The following is a 12318-nucleotide window of genomic DNA, read 5'->3' as shown; positions in this document are numbered from 1 at the left end:
TCTAGGTACACTAGATGGTGCTACCGCTATTTTTGTCATTCCTTCCATATCCTCAAGCAGTATGAGTTTATGCAGAAGGATAGGAATCACAGTCTGGCAGTACAATTTGACAATCCTCCGATGTTACATAAACATAGATGCTCAAGGTCACAAAGCTGGTAAGTGTCAAGAGGAAGACTTTGAACTCAGGTCCCTCCAGACTTCCTGAGTCCATCTATCCCCTACCTACAACATGTGATGCTTCTTTTATATGACACCTACCTTGTATAAGTACACAAGTGCTTAAGTAGCAAAATCATGGATATACAAGACATTGCAAGTCAACAAGTGTTTATTAAGAACCTACTATGTGCTAGAAACTGGGTTAAGCTATAGAATTTGACACCCTCTGGGCCTAGCACTTCCTTTGCTGGTCAACCCCTAGCCTCCCAATAAGTTTGACTTCTCTTCAGAGTTCTGCTCTATTTCTGTCCTATAACCCTCTAAAAAGTACCTAAGAGTCTAATCTCTAGGAAATAAAGCCTTTGTCTATGGTTCCCCAGGTACAAGCATTGGTTCTGGCCAATGTTATTTTCTATGCAATGTCCAATCACTTGTACACCTTTATATTTGGTCCCTATTCCCAGCAGTAAATCAGTCAATAAACATTCATTAATGAACCTACTGTGTGTGTCAGGCACTGAACTAGGTGCTGGAGATATAAAGACAAAAGTAAAATATAGCCCTGGGCCTTAAGGAGCTTATTAGGGAAAACAACACTTTCATAAATATATTCCAACAAAATAATTATAAGGTAAAAAAAAATTGTTGGAGGAAGGAATGGGACTGACCAAGGAAGAGGTTGGATCAGGAAAGACAGCTTATGAGGATGTCATGTGAACAGTAAAATAAAAAAAGAGAGGGATTCTAAAATGTAGGCATGCATTCTTGGCACGGTAGACAACCAGTTCAATGGGAAGAGGACAGGAGTGTTGTAGCTTGGCTTTTGTTGTTCAGTCATGTCCAACCCTTCATGACTCCATTTGGGGTTTTCTTGACAAAGGTACTGAAGTGGTTTGCCGTTTCCTTCTCCAGCTCATTTTTACAGATCAGGAAGCTGAGGCAGAGTTAAGTGACTTGCCCAGGGTCACACAGCTAGGAAGTGTCTGAGGCCAGTTTTGAACTCAGGAAAATGAGTCTTCCTGATTCCAGCCCAGGGCTCTGTGCACTATGGCACCACCTAGCTGCCCCAGCCCCAGCTTGGCTAGGTTGTAGAATGGAGGAAGGAGGGTAACATATGGTCAAGCTAGAAAGGGTTTCTGTAAGGGGCTCTTCTTGAAAACTGCCCACCTCCTACTCTTACTTAACCCAATCCCTTTTGACCTCTTGTTGCTATCGCATTTTTTCCTAATACTTTTAAAGGGTTTAGGCTGCCTCAGTTTTCTCATTTGCAAAGTGGGAAGACTAATAATAGCACCTGCCACAGGGTTGTGAAGAACAAATAAAAAGACCTTTGTATGACGCTTTGCAAACCTTAAAGTGTTATTATATATAATATATTATTTATATGTAATAATATATAATTATAAATAACATAAATGCTATTATTCCTACTATTATCATGACAACCACCCTCTCACAACAACTCGGTCACACAACCCACATTGCGCATGTAGGTCATGCACATGTTGCTAAAACCCACTTTTAGAGATGGGCTCCCACCTACCAGCCCCACCCCCAATGCCTGATTTCAACCTGCTTTTCACCTGTTCCCATCTCCTTCTCAGGGATTCTGCAGCCCATCACAAATTAGCATTTGTTAAAACCCTTCATTAACACTGGACACCAGTCTTGGCTGCAGCAAAAAGGAGGAGGCGTCACAGGCACACAGCTGAGGAGACATCCGTGCAGGCAGCCCAAGCCAGCATTAATTAAAGGCCTGAGAAAGCAAGCTGAAGAAGCACTCAAGCATACTAAGGCAGCAGAAACAAGGGCCCTTTTTATATTACATCCAATCTCATTTGACCAAATTAATTGGGGGAGGAAAAGGAATATTTTGCTGCTTCAGGAAGAAAAAAAAAAAATGCCCCATCTCACCTCTGCCTCAGGCCCTCCCTTGAAAAACTAGGATGATTTCCCAGCTTAATTTTGAGCTAGCTTATGCAACTGATGCAGTTTTTAGCAGTGAGCCCTGCTGGGTATTTCTCAGCCTAGGCTCCAAGGAGAGGTGGGTGGAAATGCTATCAAACTGAAAAAATATTCATTGAACACCTAGTATGTGCAAGCTATGGGGCTAGCCAGTATCAAGGATACAAAGTAGTATGAGGCCTGGATGTTCCCTGACTTTAAGGAGCTAAGAGTCTAAGTAAGAAAATCAGATATATGCAGGAAAACATAATCAATACTCCAAAGCCATATGTAAGTGCCAAATGAGAAATAGAGAAGAGTTCTGGGAATTCCAAGGAGTGGGAAGGGAAAGAAAAGAGGGAGAGAGAGAAGGAGGGGAAGGAGAAAAGGAGAGAGAAATAAAAGGAGAAGAAAAGAGAGAGAGAAAAGGAGGGAGGGAGGGAAAAGAAGCAAGAGAGAAAAAAGAGAGGAAGGAAAGGGGGAAGAGAGAAGGGGGGAGAAAAGGAGGAGGGAGAGAGAAAAGGAGGGAGAGAGAGAGGAGGGAGGAGAGAAAGAAGAAGGGAGGGATAGAGTGAAGAGGGAGAAGAGAGAGAAAGAGGAAGGGAGGGAGAGAGAGGAATCACTGTGGGCAGGATGCCTTCTTTTAGAAGAAGTGGTAATTGAGACAGGCAATGAGAAATGACAGGCATGGAATAGGCAGAGAAGAGGGAGGCACCATAAACAGTATGATCCAAGGCACAATGGTGGGAAAAGAAAGGCATGTTTGAGGGCAGAGGATAGAGACTGGTTTGGCTGAAGGGAAGAATTCATGGAGGACATTAGGCTAGAGATGTAGTACAGGGTCAAATTAAATTAAATATCAATTCTGAACACCAACTGAAAGTTTCCAAGCAGAAAGGTAACACAATAAATGCCCTATTTTAAGAAAGCAAATCCATTCGTAGTATACAAGATATAACACAGTGAGAAGAGATATCAAGAAAGAAGATCGATGAGGAAATATTGTAGTCATTCACATGAGGTGATAAAGGCATGAACCAGGACAGTAGCTATGGCAACAGAAAAGGAAAAGGAAGACGCAAGGGCCTCTGAGAAGGTTGAATCAAAAGAGCTTGGTGACCCATATCCAAGTAGGTCATAATGGGGCAAAGAAGGGGGAATTTGAAGGATGACTCAAATTTCAAACCAGGGTTCCTAGATATTAACAGGAGTAAAGAAGTCAGAAGAGAGAGCCAATGTAGGAGAAGAAAGGGAGAAGGCAAGAGTGAAGATGATAAAATTCCATACTCAGGAAAAAAAATCAGCTCTCTTCAAATGACATCACAGTGGAAACTTTAAAAGGGAATGAATGGGGCCCTTAAACCAAGCCTGAAGAGTTAAAACATAAGGTTTTAAGCCTTTGATAAGGACAAATGTTTTATTAAACCTATGAAAATAAAATTAAATGAAACCTATGAAAATGTTTTCAAATATAAGGAAAAATTGAACCTTATCCAGATGACAGTTGGTTTAGGATAGCAATACCTTATAATTACATTAGCAATATCATTTTCAAAGAGCTTTCATCTACATATTAGACAAAGGAAAGGGGGAATGTCTAAATTCCTGGTTTATGGAACTGGAGCCAAGAATAAGGAGAGGAGTCAATTAATTAGCATTTATTAACTGCCTGCTATTTGTACTAAGTGCCAATGATATAAAGAAAGGGTAGAGCTAGATGGATAGATGGATAGATAGATAGATAGATAGATAGATAGATAGATAGATAGATAGATAGATAGATGATAGGCAGATATACAGACAGACGGATAGATGATAGATAGGCAGATAGATATTCTTGCTCTCAATACACAATCTAATGGGGGAGATGACATAAAAATAGCTATGTACAAACAAGACAGATACAGGATAAATTCAAGGAAAGCTGGGAAACTCTTCTTGCAAAAAGTGGGACTTCAGCTGAGATGTGAAAGAAGCCAGGGAAGCCAGGAGGCAGAGACAGGGAAGGAGAGAGTTCCAGGAATTTAGGGACAATCAGTGAAAATGCTCTGATTTGGGGGAGTTGGAAAATGGAGTGGTGTGTGTGAAGAATAACAAGGAAGTTATTTCATTAGATGACAGAGTGGGGGCAGATGGAGTAAGGCACAAAAAGACTGGAAAGGTGGGAAGAGGTCAGGTTATGAAGAGCTTTGAAAGCCCAACAGAAAATTATGTATTTGATCCTGGAGATGATAGAGAAACACTACAGTTTATTGAATAGGGTAAGGCAGGGAGAGATGGTCAGATGTGCATTTTAATATGATGACTTTGACAGCTGAGTGGAAGATGGGCTGGAATGGGAAAGAAACTTGAGGCAAGGAGACCCCCATCAAGCTATTTTGATAGTCCAAACATGAATGATGAGGGTGTACCTCATCAGTATCAGAGATAAGAGGGATGTATTTGAGAGATGTTAAGAAGGTAGGAAATCTGACTGCTGATTGGACATGAGGAGTGAGACTGAAGACTCAAGGCTGAAGTCTAGGTTGTGAGCCTCAGTGACTTAAAAGATGATGGTGCTCTCAATAATAATAAGGAAATTAGGGAGAGGGCAGGGTTTGGGGGTAAAGATAATGAGTTCAGTTTTAGACACATAAAGTGTAAGATGTCTATAGCAAATCCAGTTAAAGGTGTACAATAGGCAATAGGAGATGTATAACAGGTAGTCTCTGGAGGTCAGCACAGAGGTTAAGTCTGGACAAGTAAATTTGAGAATCATCAGTAGAGTTAGTAACTGAACCCATGGGAGATATGATTACCATGTGAAATAATATGGTTTTTATTGTTCAATGATTCCAGTTATGTCCAACTCTTCTTGACCCCTTTTTGGGGTTTTCTTGGCAAAAAGATACTGGAGTAGTTTGCCATTTCCTTCTCCAGCTCATTTTACAGACGAGGAAACTGAGGCAAACAGGATTAAGTGAGTTGCCCAGTCACATGTCTAGTAAGTGTCTGAGGCCAGATCTGAATTCATGAAGATGAATCTTTTTGATTCCAAGCCCAGTGCTCTATCCACTAGGCCACCTACCTACCCTGAAATAACATAGAAGGAGAATAATATAAAGGGCCCAGACATAGTCCTATAGGACACCCACAATTTGCAGGTGTGATATGGATGAACATCCAGCAAAGGAAACAGAGAAGAAACAGTCCAACAGATAAGAGGAGGACCAAAGAGAGAACAGTTATCAAGGAAAACCTGGAATGAAGAAAAGTATCCACGAGAAAAGTGTGATCAACACTGTCAAAGGCAGAAGAGCTAAAGAAGAGTGACTCAGAAAAACCCCTGGAGCCTAGAGAAATAAAAAGTTGAATTCTGCCACAAACTTGATGATCAAATTTGGACAAGTCACTTCTTTGTGCATCTCAGTTTCTTCATCTCTATCATTATATATTTTAACCAGATGAACTCCAAAATACTTTCAGACCCATCATTCTATAACTCTATCTTATTCAGTTGTTTTTGGGTAGGGGGGACAATGATCAATCCAATTAATTCTTCATAATTTTCCACAGATGGTTGGCCTAATCCCATTAATAATGACCTAATACAGAAGTATCCCCTTATCCATCATCCACAGGGTCCCTGAAGTAATGGTAAAGGCAGAGGGGAGAGGTGGGTCTCCATGAAAGTTAATGAGGTCAAAATGATTTTCCCATCTCATATAAACTACACCTGACTAAGCATCTGAAGCTGCATTGATTTTATAGTGGATACAAGTTGGCAGACAAAAATTGGCAATCTGTAGTTTTTAAAAATTGGCACTAAATTTTACATCCTCACTTATTAATTTAGAAAATCCATACAGTAAAATCAATAAGATTAAAATAAAAAATCATCACTTGCCAACATCCACTGGCCAATTCTATACAGACTATTTGATGAAGCAGGGAGACCCACCTGCAGACTACAACCATGAGGTAATGAGGGCCAAGATGGTGAAAGTATCAAAAGAGAGAGGGAGGTATATTTGAGAGATCCCATGATGGTAAAAAAAAAAAAAAAAACTTGACCACTGATCACATAGGAGGGGTAAGATATTCCACTGACTGTCAAAATTAAATGGAATGGACATTTAATACAGTAGCTCATTTTTTTTCATTGTAGGAACCCATCTAACACAAATCATATCATTGCAGTTCACAGTATTTGTATTGTTTTCAAATATAGCAAAGTCAGTGCAGCTTCTTTTTCTTCTGCAATGGTCTACTCCCCCCCTCCTCATCTCCTTTATCCCACCCCCAATTTCACAACTGAAGTCCTCGTGGTTTGGAGATCTCATGCAGAATTGATCATAAAGTATCTGGAGGACTTTGACATAGGCATTTCCAAGTAACAAAGTAACATGCTGCCCCCGCAATGGCCACAAAAGGGTGCCAGATGGAATGGGCTAATAGAATGATGCCATCACTCTTGAAAAATATGACTTCCCAAGCAATAAATGAAGCATCCAGTTTTTGAAGCCTGTCAATGTAATTCATTGATGCTACTATCAAGGCAGGAGGAAATGCCATTATTAGAAAAAAAAAACTCAACCTCTTTAGGCCTTGTTTTTCCCATTAAGCAATGTGACTTTGGGGAAATGATGAAGAGGGCACAGAGGCTCATTCCTCATATCTATGCTGTGATTTTTTTTCCCCCAGGAGTCATGGGCCAGTCAACGCGGAAGGGCACTGCTCATGGTAGCAAGAACAATGAGGAATGCATGAGTGTAACAGCTTCATGTTCATAGCAAGCAGGTTCATAACAGCTATTGGCTGGGGACCAGTGGTTCACGATCTACTGGAATCTCACATGGATGCTCCAGGTGCCTGAGGCAGAGCAGAGGGTGTTCATCAGAGGATGAGCTCAAGGCCCTTAGGACTTGGACTGCTCCTCTCTAACAACTGCTCCCATCCTCAGACTCAACAGGGCTAGAACGAAGTGGGTGGGGAGAGGGGAGATTTGGTAGTACTTAGTTAACTCTTATAAGAATTAAATTAAGAATAAAATAAGAACTTTGGTGAAGTAGATAGGGTAGATATCAGTATTACTTCCACTTTACAAATGAGCAGAGAATTAGAGACATGAGACAGCTTGTCCCTTGTATGGTATATATATTAAGAAGGAGGGAAGTGGAAGTGGGGGGAGATGGGGGAGGAGAGGGAAAGGGAGGGTGAGGGCGAGAGAGGGAGGGAGAGGGAAAAGAAATCAAGTCCTCTGTTTTTTTAAATGAGGTTCCTGATCTAATTATCTTTAACAACTCAACTGAGTCTAAGTTTAATTAATTAAATGAATATTCCATTCTCCTACAGATCAGGAATTTAAGAGCTAATACCAAGCTCCTATAACACTCCAAAATACTCTAATGTACTGGTATCAAACTCGAATAGAAATGGGGCCACTAAATTGCACATAAGGATCTCTACAGTGCCATATTAACTTAGAAAAAAACATTATCTATGTTCTATTGTATTTTTACTTATTTTGTTAAATATTTCCCATTTACATTTTAATCTAAGAGCAACCTAAGATATGTCTGACACCACTGTTCTGATTATCTCAATAAATGAACAGTTATCCAGCCAACTATTAATTTTAAGGACTTATGTGCAGATTAAATTCATAACATGGTACATAGTAAAGTTCTATAGAAATTCAAGGGATTAGCACTTAATTTTTGTCCTGGATCAGTGATTTCATTATCATAGAGAACTCCCTGATGTATAAAGTTCCTCCACCAATACAGAAAGACAAACTAGCCTATAAATTATGGTCTTAGAACATTGCCTGGAGAGGGAAATTAAGTAACTCACCCACCGTCAAAGATATATTAGAAGTAAGACTTCCTTGACTCCACGGCCAAGAGTTCTATCCACTGGTGTAATGGTTCTAATTCCACCTAACCTTTGCTGCTCAGTAGTTCACACATAACATTTGATAACTTCTTTTCATTCATTTAAGAATTTAGCTGTGTGACCCTGGACAAGTTTCCTCATACAGAAAATGGGGTCAGCCGTGATGACCTTCAAGATTCTTCTCAGTTCTAAAGCTGTGCTCCTATGATTCCCTTGACTTTCCATGCCAACATTAGACATAATTATTATATGTAGAGGCAAAAAGAACCTGGACTGGAAATCACAAGTCCTTTGAGTCCTGGCTTGGTCACTTGTTGTTTATGTAACTATAGGCATGTCCCTTAACCTTGGGAACCAGTCTCTTTATCTGTAAAATTGGGATAATGATACTCACTTAGCTACTCACAGTATTGTTCAGAGAGTCAAAGGAGAGATGGTATATTAAAGCATGCTGTAAACTTCAAAGTAAGTGTACTCTCCAAATAGAGGACTGGCCTTGGAGCCAGGTGGCACAGTGGAAAGAACACTTGATTTGAAGTCAGAAGACCCAGGTTCAAATCTGAGCTCAGTCACTAGGCACTGAGCCTCAGTTTCCTCATCTGTAAAATGAGGGGGTTGGACCTCTAAGGTCCCTTCTGATTCTAAATCTATGACCCTACGACCTCGGTTGAAATTCCTATTGACACATATGGGTTACCATGGTCTAATCACTCAACCTTTCAGTACCCCCAGGTAACTCTGGAAGAACAAACATCCATCTGCTTTTACAGAGGGAATTCCCCACATGTGAATTCTCAGGTATTAAGAATCAATCACTACCAAAACATTGGTAAAAACACCAAACCTGTTCATTTGTCAGCAGTCTCAAGGAAGAGATTAATACTGTTTAGTTTAGTTTAAGCAAGAACAGACTGAGAAAAGAGTTAGTTCTCCATGTCGGTTTTTCCTTTTGTCAAGGTCAAAATTACTCAACCCCAGAGTATGTCATCAACCCTATATTAAATGCAGGAACCACAAAATGACTTCAGATACAAGAGGCGTTTCCATAAACAGCCAGCTAAAACTTGTCATTTGTGGGTGATAAACAGAAGAGAGATCAGGAAAGGGAAAGGAAGAATTTGTTATTTTCTTTGATTAGAGGTTACATTCTTTCATACTGTCAAAGAACTGGATATCTCACAGTCTGTTTCTCTTTGCTTCCACTGGACAACTGGTCTACAAAGATTCATCTTAGAATGAGTGAACAAGCATTTATTGAGCACCAAGTGCCAAGCACTGTGCCAACTGATGGGGAAACAAAGAGAAAGAATAAGGCAGTCCTTGATCTCAAGGAGATGGCATTCTGATAGAAAGAGATGGCATAAAAAGACAAGGGGATTCAGCAGTGGAATGGATGGAAAAGGCTTGGAGTCCAAAATGAATGGTCTTGTTGTGCACCAAAATTGTCCCTGAAAAATCATGTAGGACTCAATTTGTAATATGTTAGCTGTAACAATGTATAATAATTTCTACACCTGAAACTTTTCAAGAAAAATTAATCAATAAACATTTTTATTAAGTGTTTATTATGTGTCAGGCACTGTGCTTAGCTCTGAGGATACAAAAAGGGGCAAAATCAAGTATGCTACCTACATTTATCATGGCTAAAGGAATAGGAGGGGTTTCTAAATCAGGGGCCTTTTATATCGTTCCTATTGAGAGGCACTTAAAAACCATGCTTTCTGTATAACATCCTCTCCACGTATCCTCAACCAACCCGGTAGGGAACTTATAAGCTAAAGATAAAATGCTTATTAGCTTACTTTGGGATGGGAGATCATGGGACCGGAACCCCCTCATCCCCAGGGATGAATTCTGCTTGTCCTGGCCTGTGCCCGCCAGGGCTGAGACATCCTATGCAGGAATTGTTGGAAGGGTTTGTCATGACATAGCTTAAGAGAAAGGAGGAGAACATGTGCACTTCACCAAGAGAGGGGCAGGAAGAGCCCAGGAAATTTGAAAAGTGTGGCATGTTAGGATTTCTCACCACAGGCAGAATTTGGAAAAACCCAGGGAAACTAGAAGAGCCAATCTCTCTCCACTCACTGAAAGGGAGGGAAGGGAAAGGCAATGGAGAGCCTCTGTTCTTTCCAACTTCCATTCTACAGTCTATTCTTCATTCTTTTTTGTCAACAAATATTGAGTGCTTACTGTATGTAATGAACTACACTTGGCATACTGGTGATGTAAATCTGATTTAGAAAGGACCAAAGACTGGACTTTTTCCCTGTTGGTTCTCCCTGCTCGATACATATGATGCCCAGGCCCTCCTGATCCCTGACTAATAATAACTATAACACATTTATGTGGCACCTACTGCGTGCCAGGCAGCATGCTAAGCTCTTTACAAATATTATCTCATTTGATCCTTGTAACAACCCTGAGAGACAGATGCCTTTATTATTCCCATTTTACAGTTGAGGAGACTGAGGTAAACAGAAGATAAGCACCTTGCTCGCTGTGGTCACACAACTAGCAGGTATCTTAGGCAGAATTTGAACTCAAGTCTTCCTGACTCCAGGTCCTGTGCTCTATAAACCACGGCACCACCTAGCTCCTTCCACTGAATGATTTGAATGATCTCTTCCACCCTCAGGGAACTTAAAATCTAAAGGGAAAGAAGGTCTGGTAATCACAGATCAATCGTTAGGACCAAAGGGGACCTTAGAAATCATCTAAGTCAAAACCCTATTCTCCTCAAAGAGGTGAGGTACTAGCTGGCACCAGGACCAAGGGCAGAACCCAGATTTCCTAACTCCCAGCCCAGCAGGATTCCTGCTATAACACAAACAAATTAACCATAAGACTAGCCAATACATGCTAAGTTGTCCAAACAAGCAGCTGTCAGTTCAGGGTGGGGAGAGGTCCCTTTCAGCCAGGGTGACAGGGTGTCATGCAGACAGGACCCGACCTTTTGAGACAGGCCTCCAAGAATGGGTAAGATTTCACCAGGCACAGATGGAGAGAAGACAGCCTTCCAGTTGGAATAAAAGCAAAAACTCAGCGAATCAGCCTCCAAGCCATTAATTAACAAAGTAAGCCCACTCTATAGCAAAGAAATTTCATTCCACTACCCTATTTTGATTGAATGGCAAAGAACCCTAGATCAAAAGGACCTAGATTGGAATCCTAGTCTTCCTACTTTCTACTTTTTTTCATTACTTTTACTATCATCACCATCATCATCATCATCATCATGTTACTTGACCTGGAAGCACCAATTTCTCCATCCAGAAAATGAGAGGCTTTGGCTAGCTGACCTCTGAGGTTCCTTCTAGCTCTAACTTGAAATTCCTATCACACTCAAGACACAGCACTTTCAAAATCTATTATCCTGAATTCCATAAAATTTGTTTTTATATCTGTCATTTTTAATAGCAGAGCTGGGATTTGAACTCAGGACCTTGGCTGCAAATCCAGGATATTCTTTCTACTGTCTCCCCACACAAGGAGGTCACAGGTCAGTGGAAGAGATGGGAATCAAACCCAGAAGTCAGCTATTCAGATTTCAAATCTAGAGCTCCTCCCACTACACATGTCCTGCCCCCAAGCCCTAAATGAAACGGAAGATCATAACCTTGCGTCCTCAAAATAGCCACTTCTGATCACCTGGGAATATTCCACAGGTAGAAGAGCAGAATAGTGTAAGACATAAAAAGGTGAAACTTCTGTCTCCATCACAGTCATGCTAAGAATACACAGAAGACAACTTTAAAAAAGAAAAAAAAAAGCCCGCAATCAGTCATACTTACCAAAATTATTTGTACTTATCAGTTTGGGCTGAAGTCTTACCAAAGAATGGGTGATTAAGGGCTCCCCAACCTGTGCCACCAACGCCATGGACAAAAACCACAATCAGAGAACCCTGAGAACCAATCATGAAATCCTGGACCAAGGGAGCAAAGCCTCCAAGCCCAGCACCAGCAGAGACCCAACTACCTCCTGCCCCCTCCTCTCCCTTTTAGTTTGTATGCTGGGGCAGGTCTTTGGAATCTGAGCTGTTCAAAGATCACAACTGGTTATGTAACTCTGGGCCATCTGCCCAAATTCTCTTCTCGGTACTCTGTTAAACCACCCCTAGCAGAAAACCACGTACCGAGAAGACAGCACAATGAGCAGATGATGTCCTGGTCAGGGAGGGTCTTCGCGGTGCCCTGCTTCTCTTCCCCATGATGATCCCTCCCCCTCCCCAAACAAATAAAAACAAGCCCATTCCACCATTTGCATCTCTGTAAACTTAGTGAGTATTATTTGTACTTAAAGCCCAATACAAATTCAGTCTCCTCAAATGTTCTT

At 41.0% G+C, this 12318-nt stretch overlaps 1 protein-coding gene across 6 annotated transcripts in view; it reads right to left on the bottom strand.

Annotated features, from left to right (window-relative positions):
• TRAK1 (trafficking kinesin protein 1) overlaps positions 1–12318 on the bottom strand; it is a 238668-nt gene that overhangs the window by 125065 nt on the left and 101285 nt on the right. Inside the window, exon 1 of one of the 6 annotated variants that reach the window (XM_036759414.1) lies at positions 11775–11981. The exons of 4 other annotated variants lie outside the window; for them this stretch is intronic. In XM_036759414.1, the coding sequence (XP_036615309.1) occupies positions 11775–11862 (88 nt within the window). In that variant the 5' untranslated portion in view covers positions 11863–11981. Of the gene's footprint in view, positions 1–11774; positions 11982–12318 lie in introns of those variants that run through there. One more of the 6 variants, XM_036759407.1, reaches the window with a different exon arrangement.

The sequence above is a fragment of the Trichosurus vulpecula genome, chromosome 5, assembly GCF_011100635.1.
Source record: "Trichosurus vulpecula isolate mTriVul1 chromosome 5, mTriVul1.pri, whole genome shotgun sequence".
Lineage (NCBI taxonomy): Eukaryota > Metazoa > Chordata > Mammalia > Diprotodontia > Phalangeridae > Trichosurus > Trichosurus vulpecula.
This window is presented reverse-complemented; position numbering and strand designations above follow the sequence as displayed.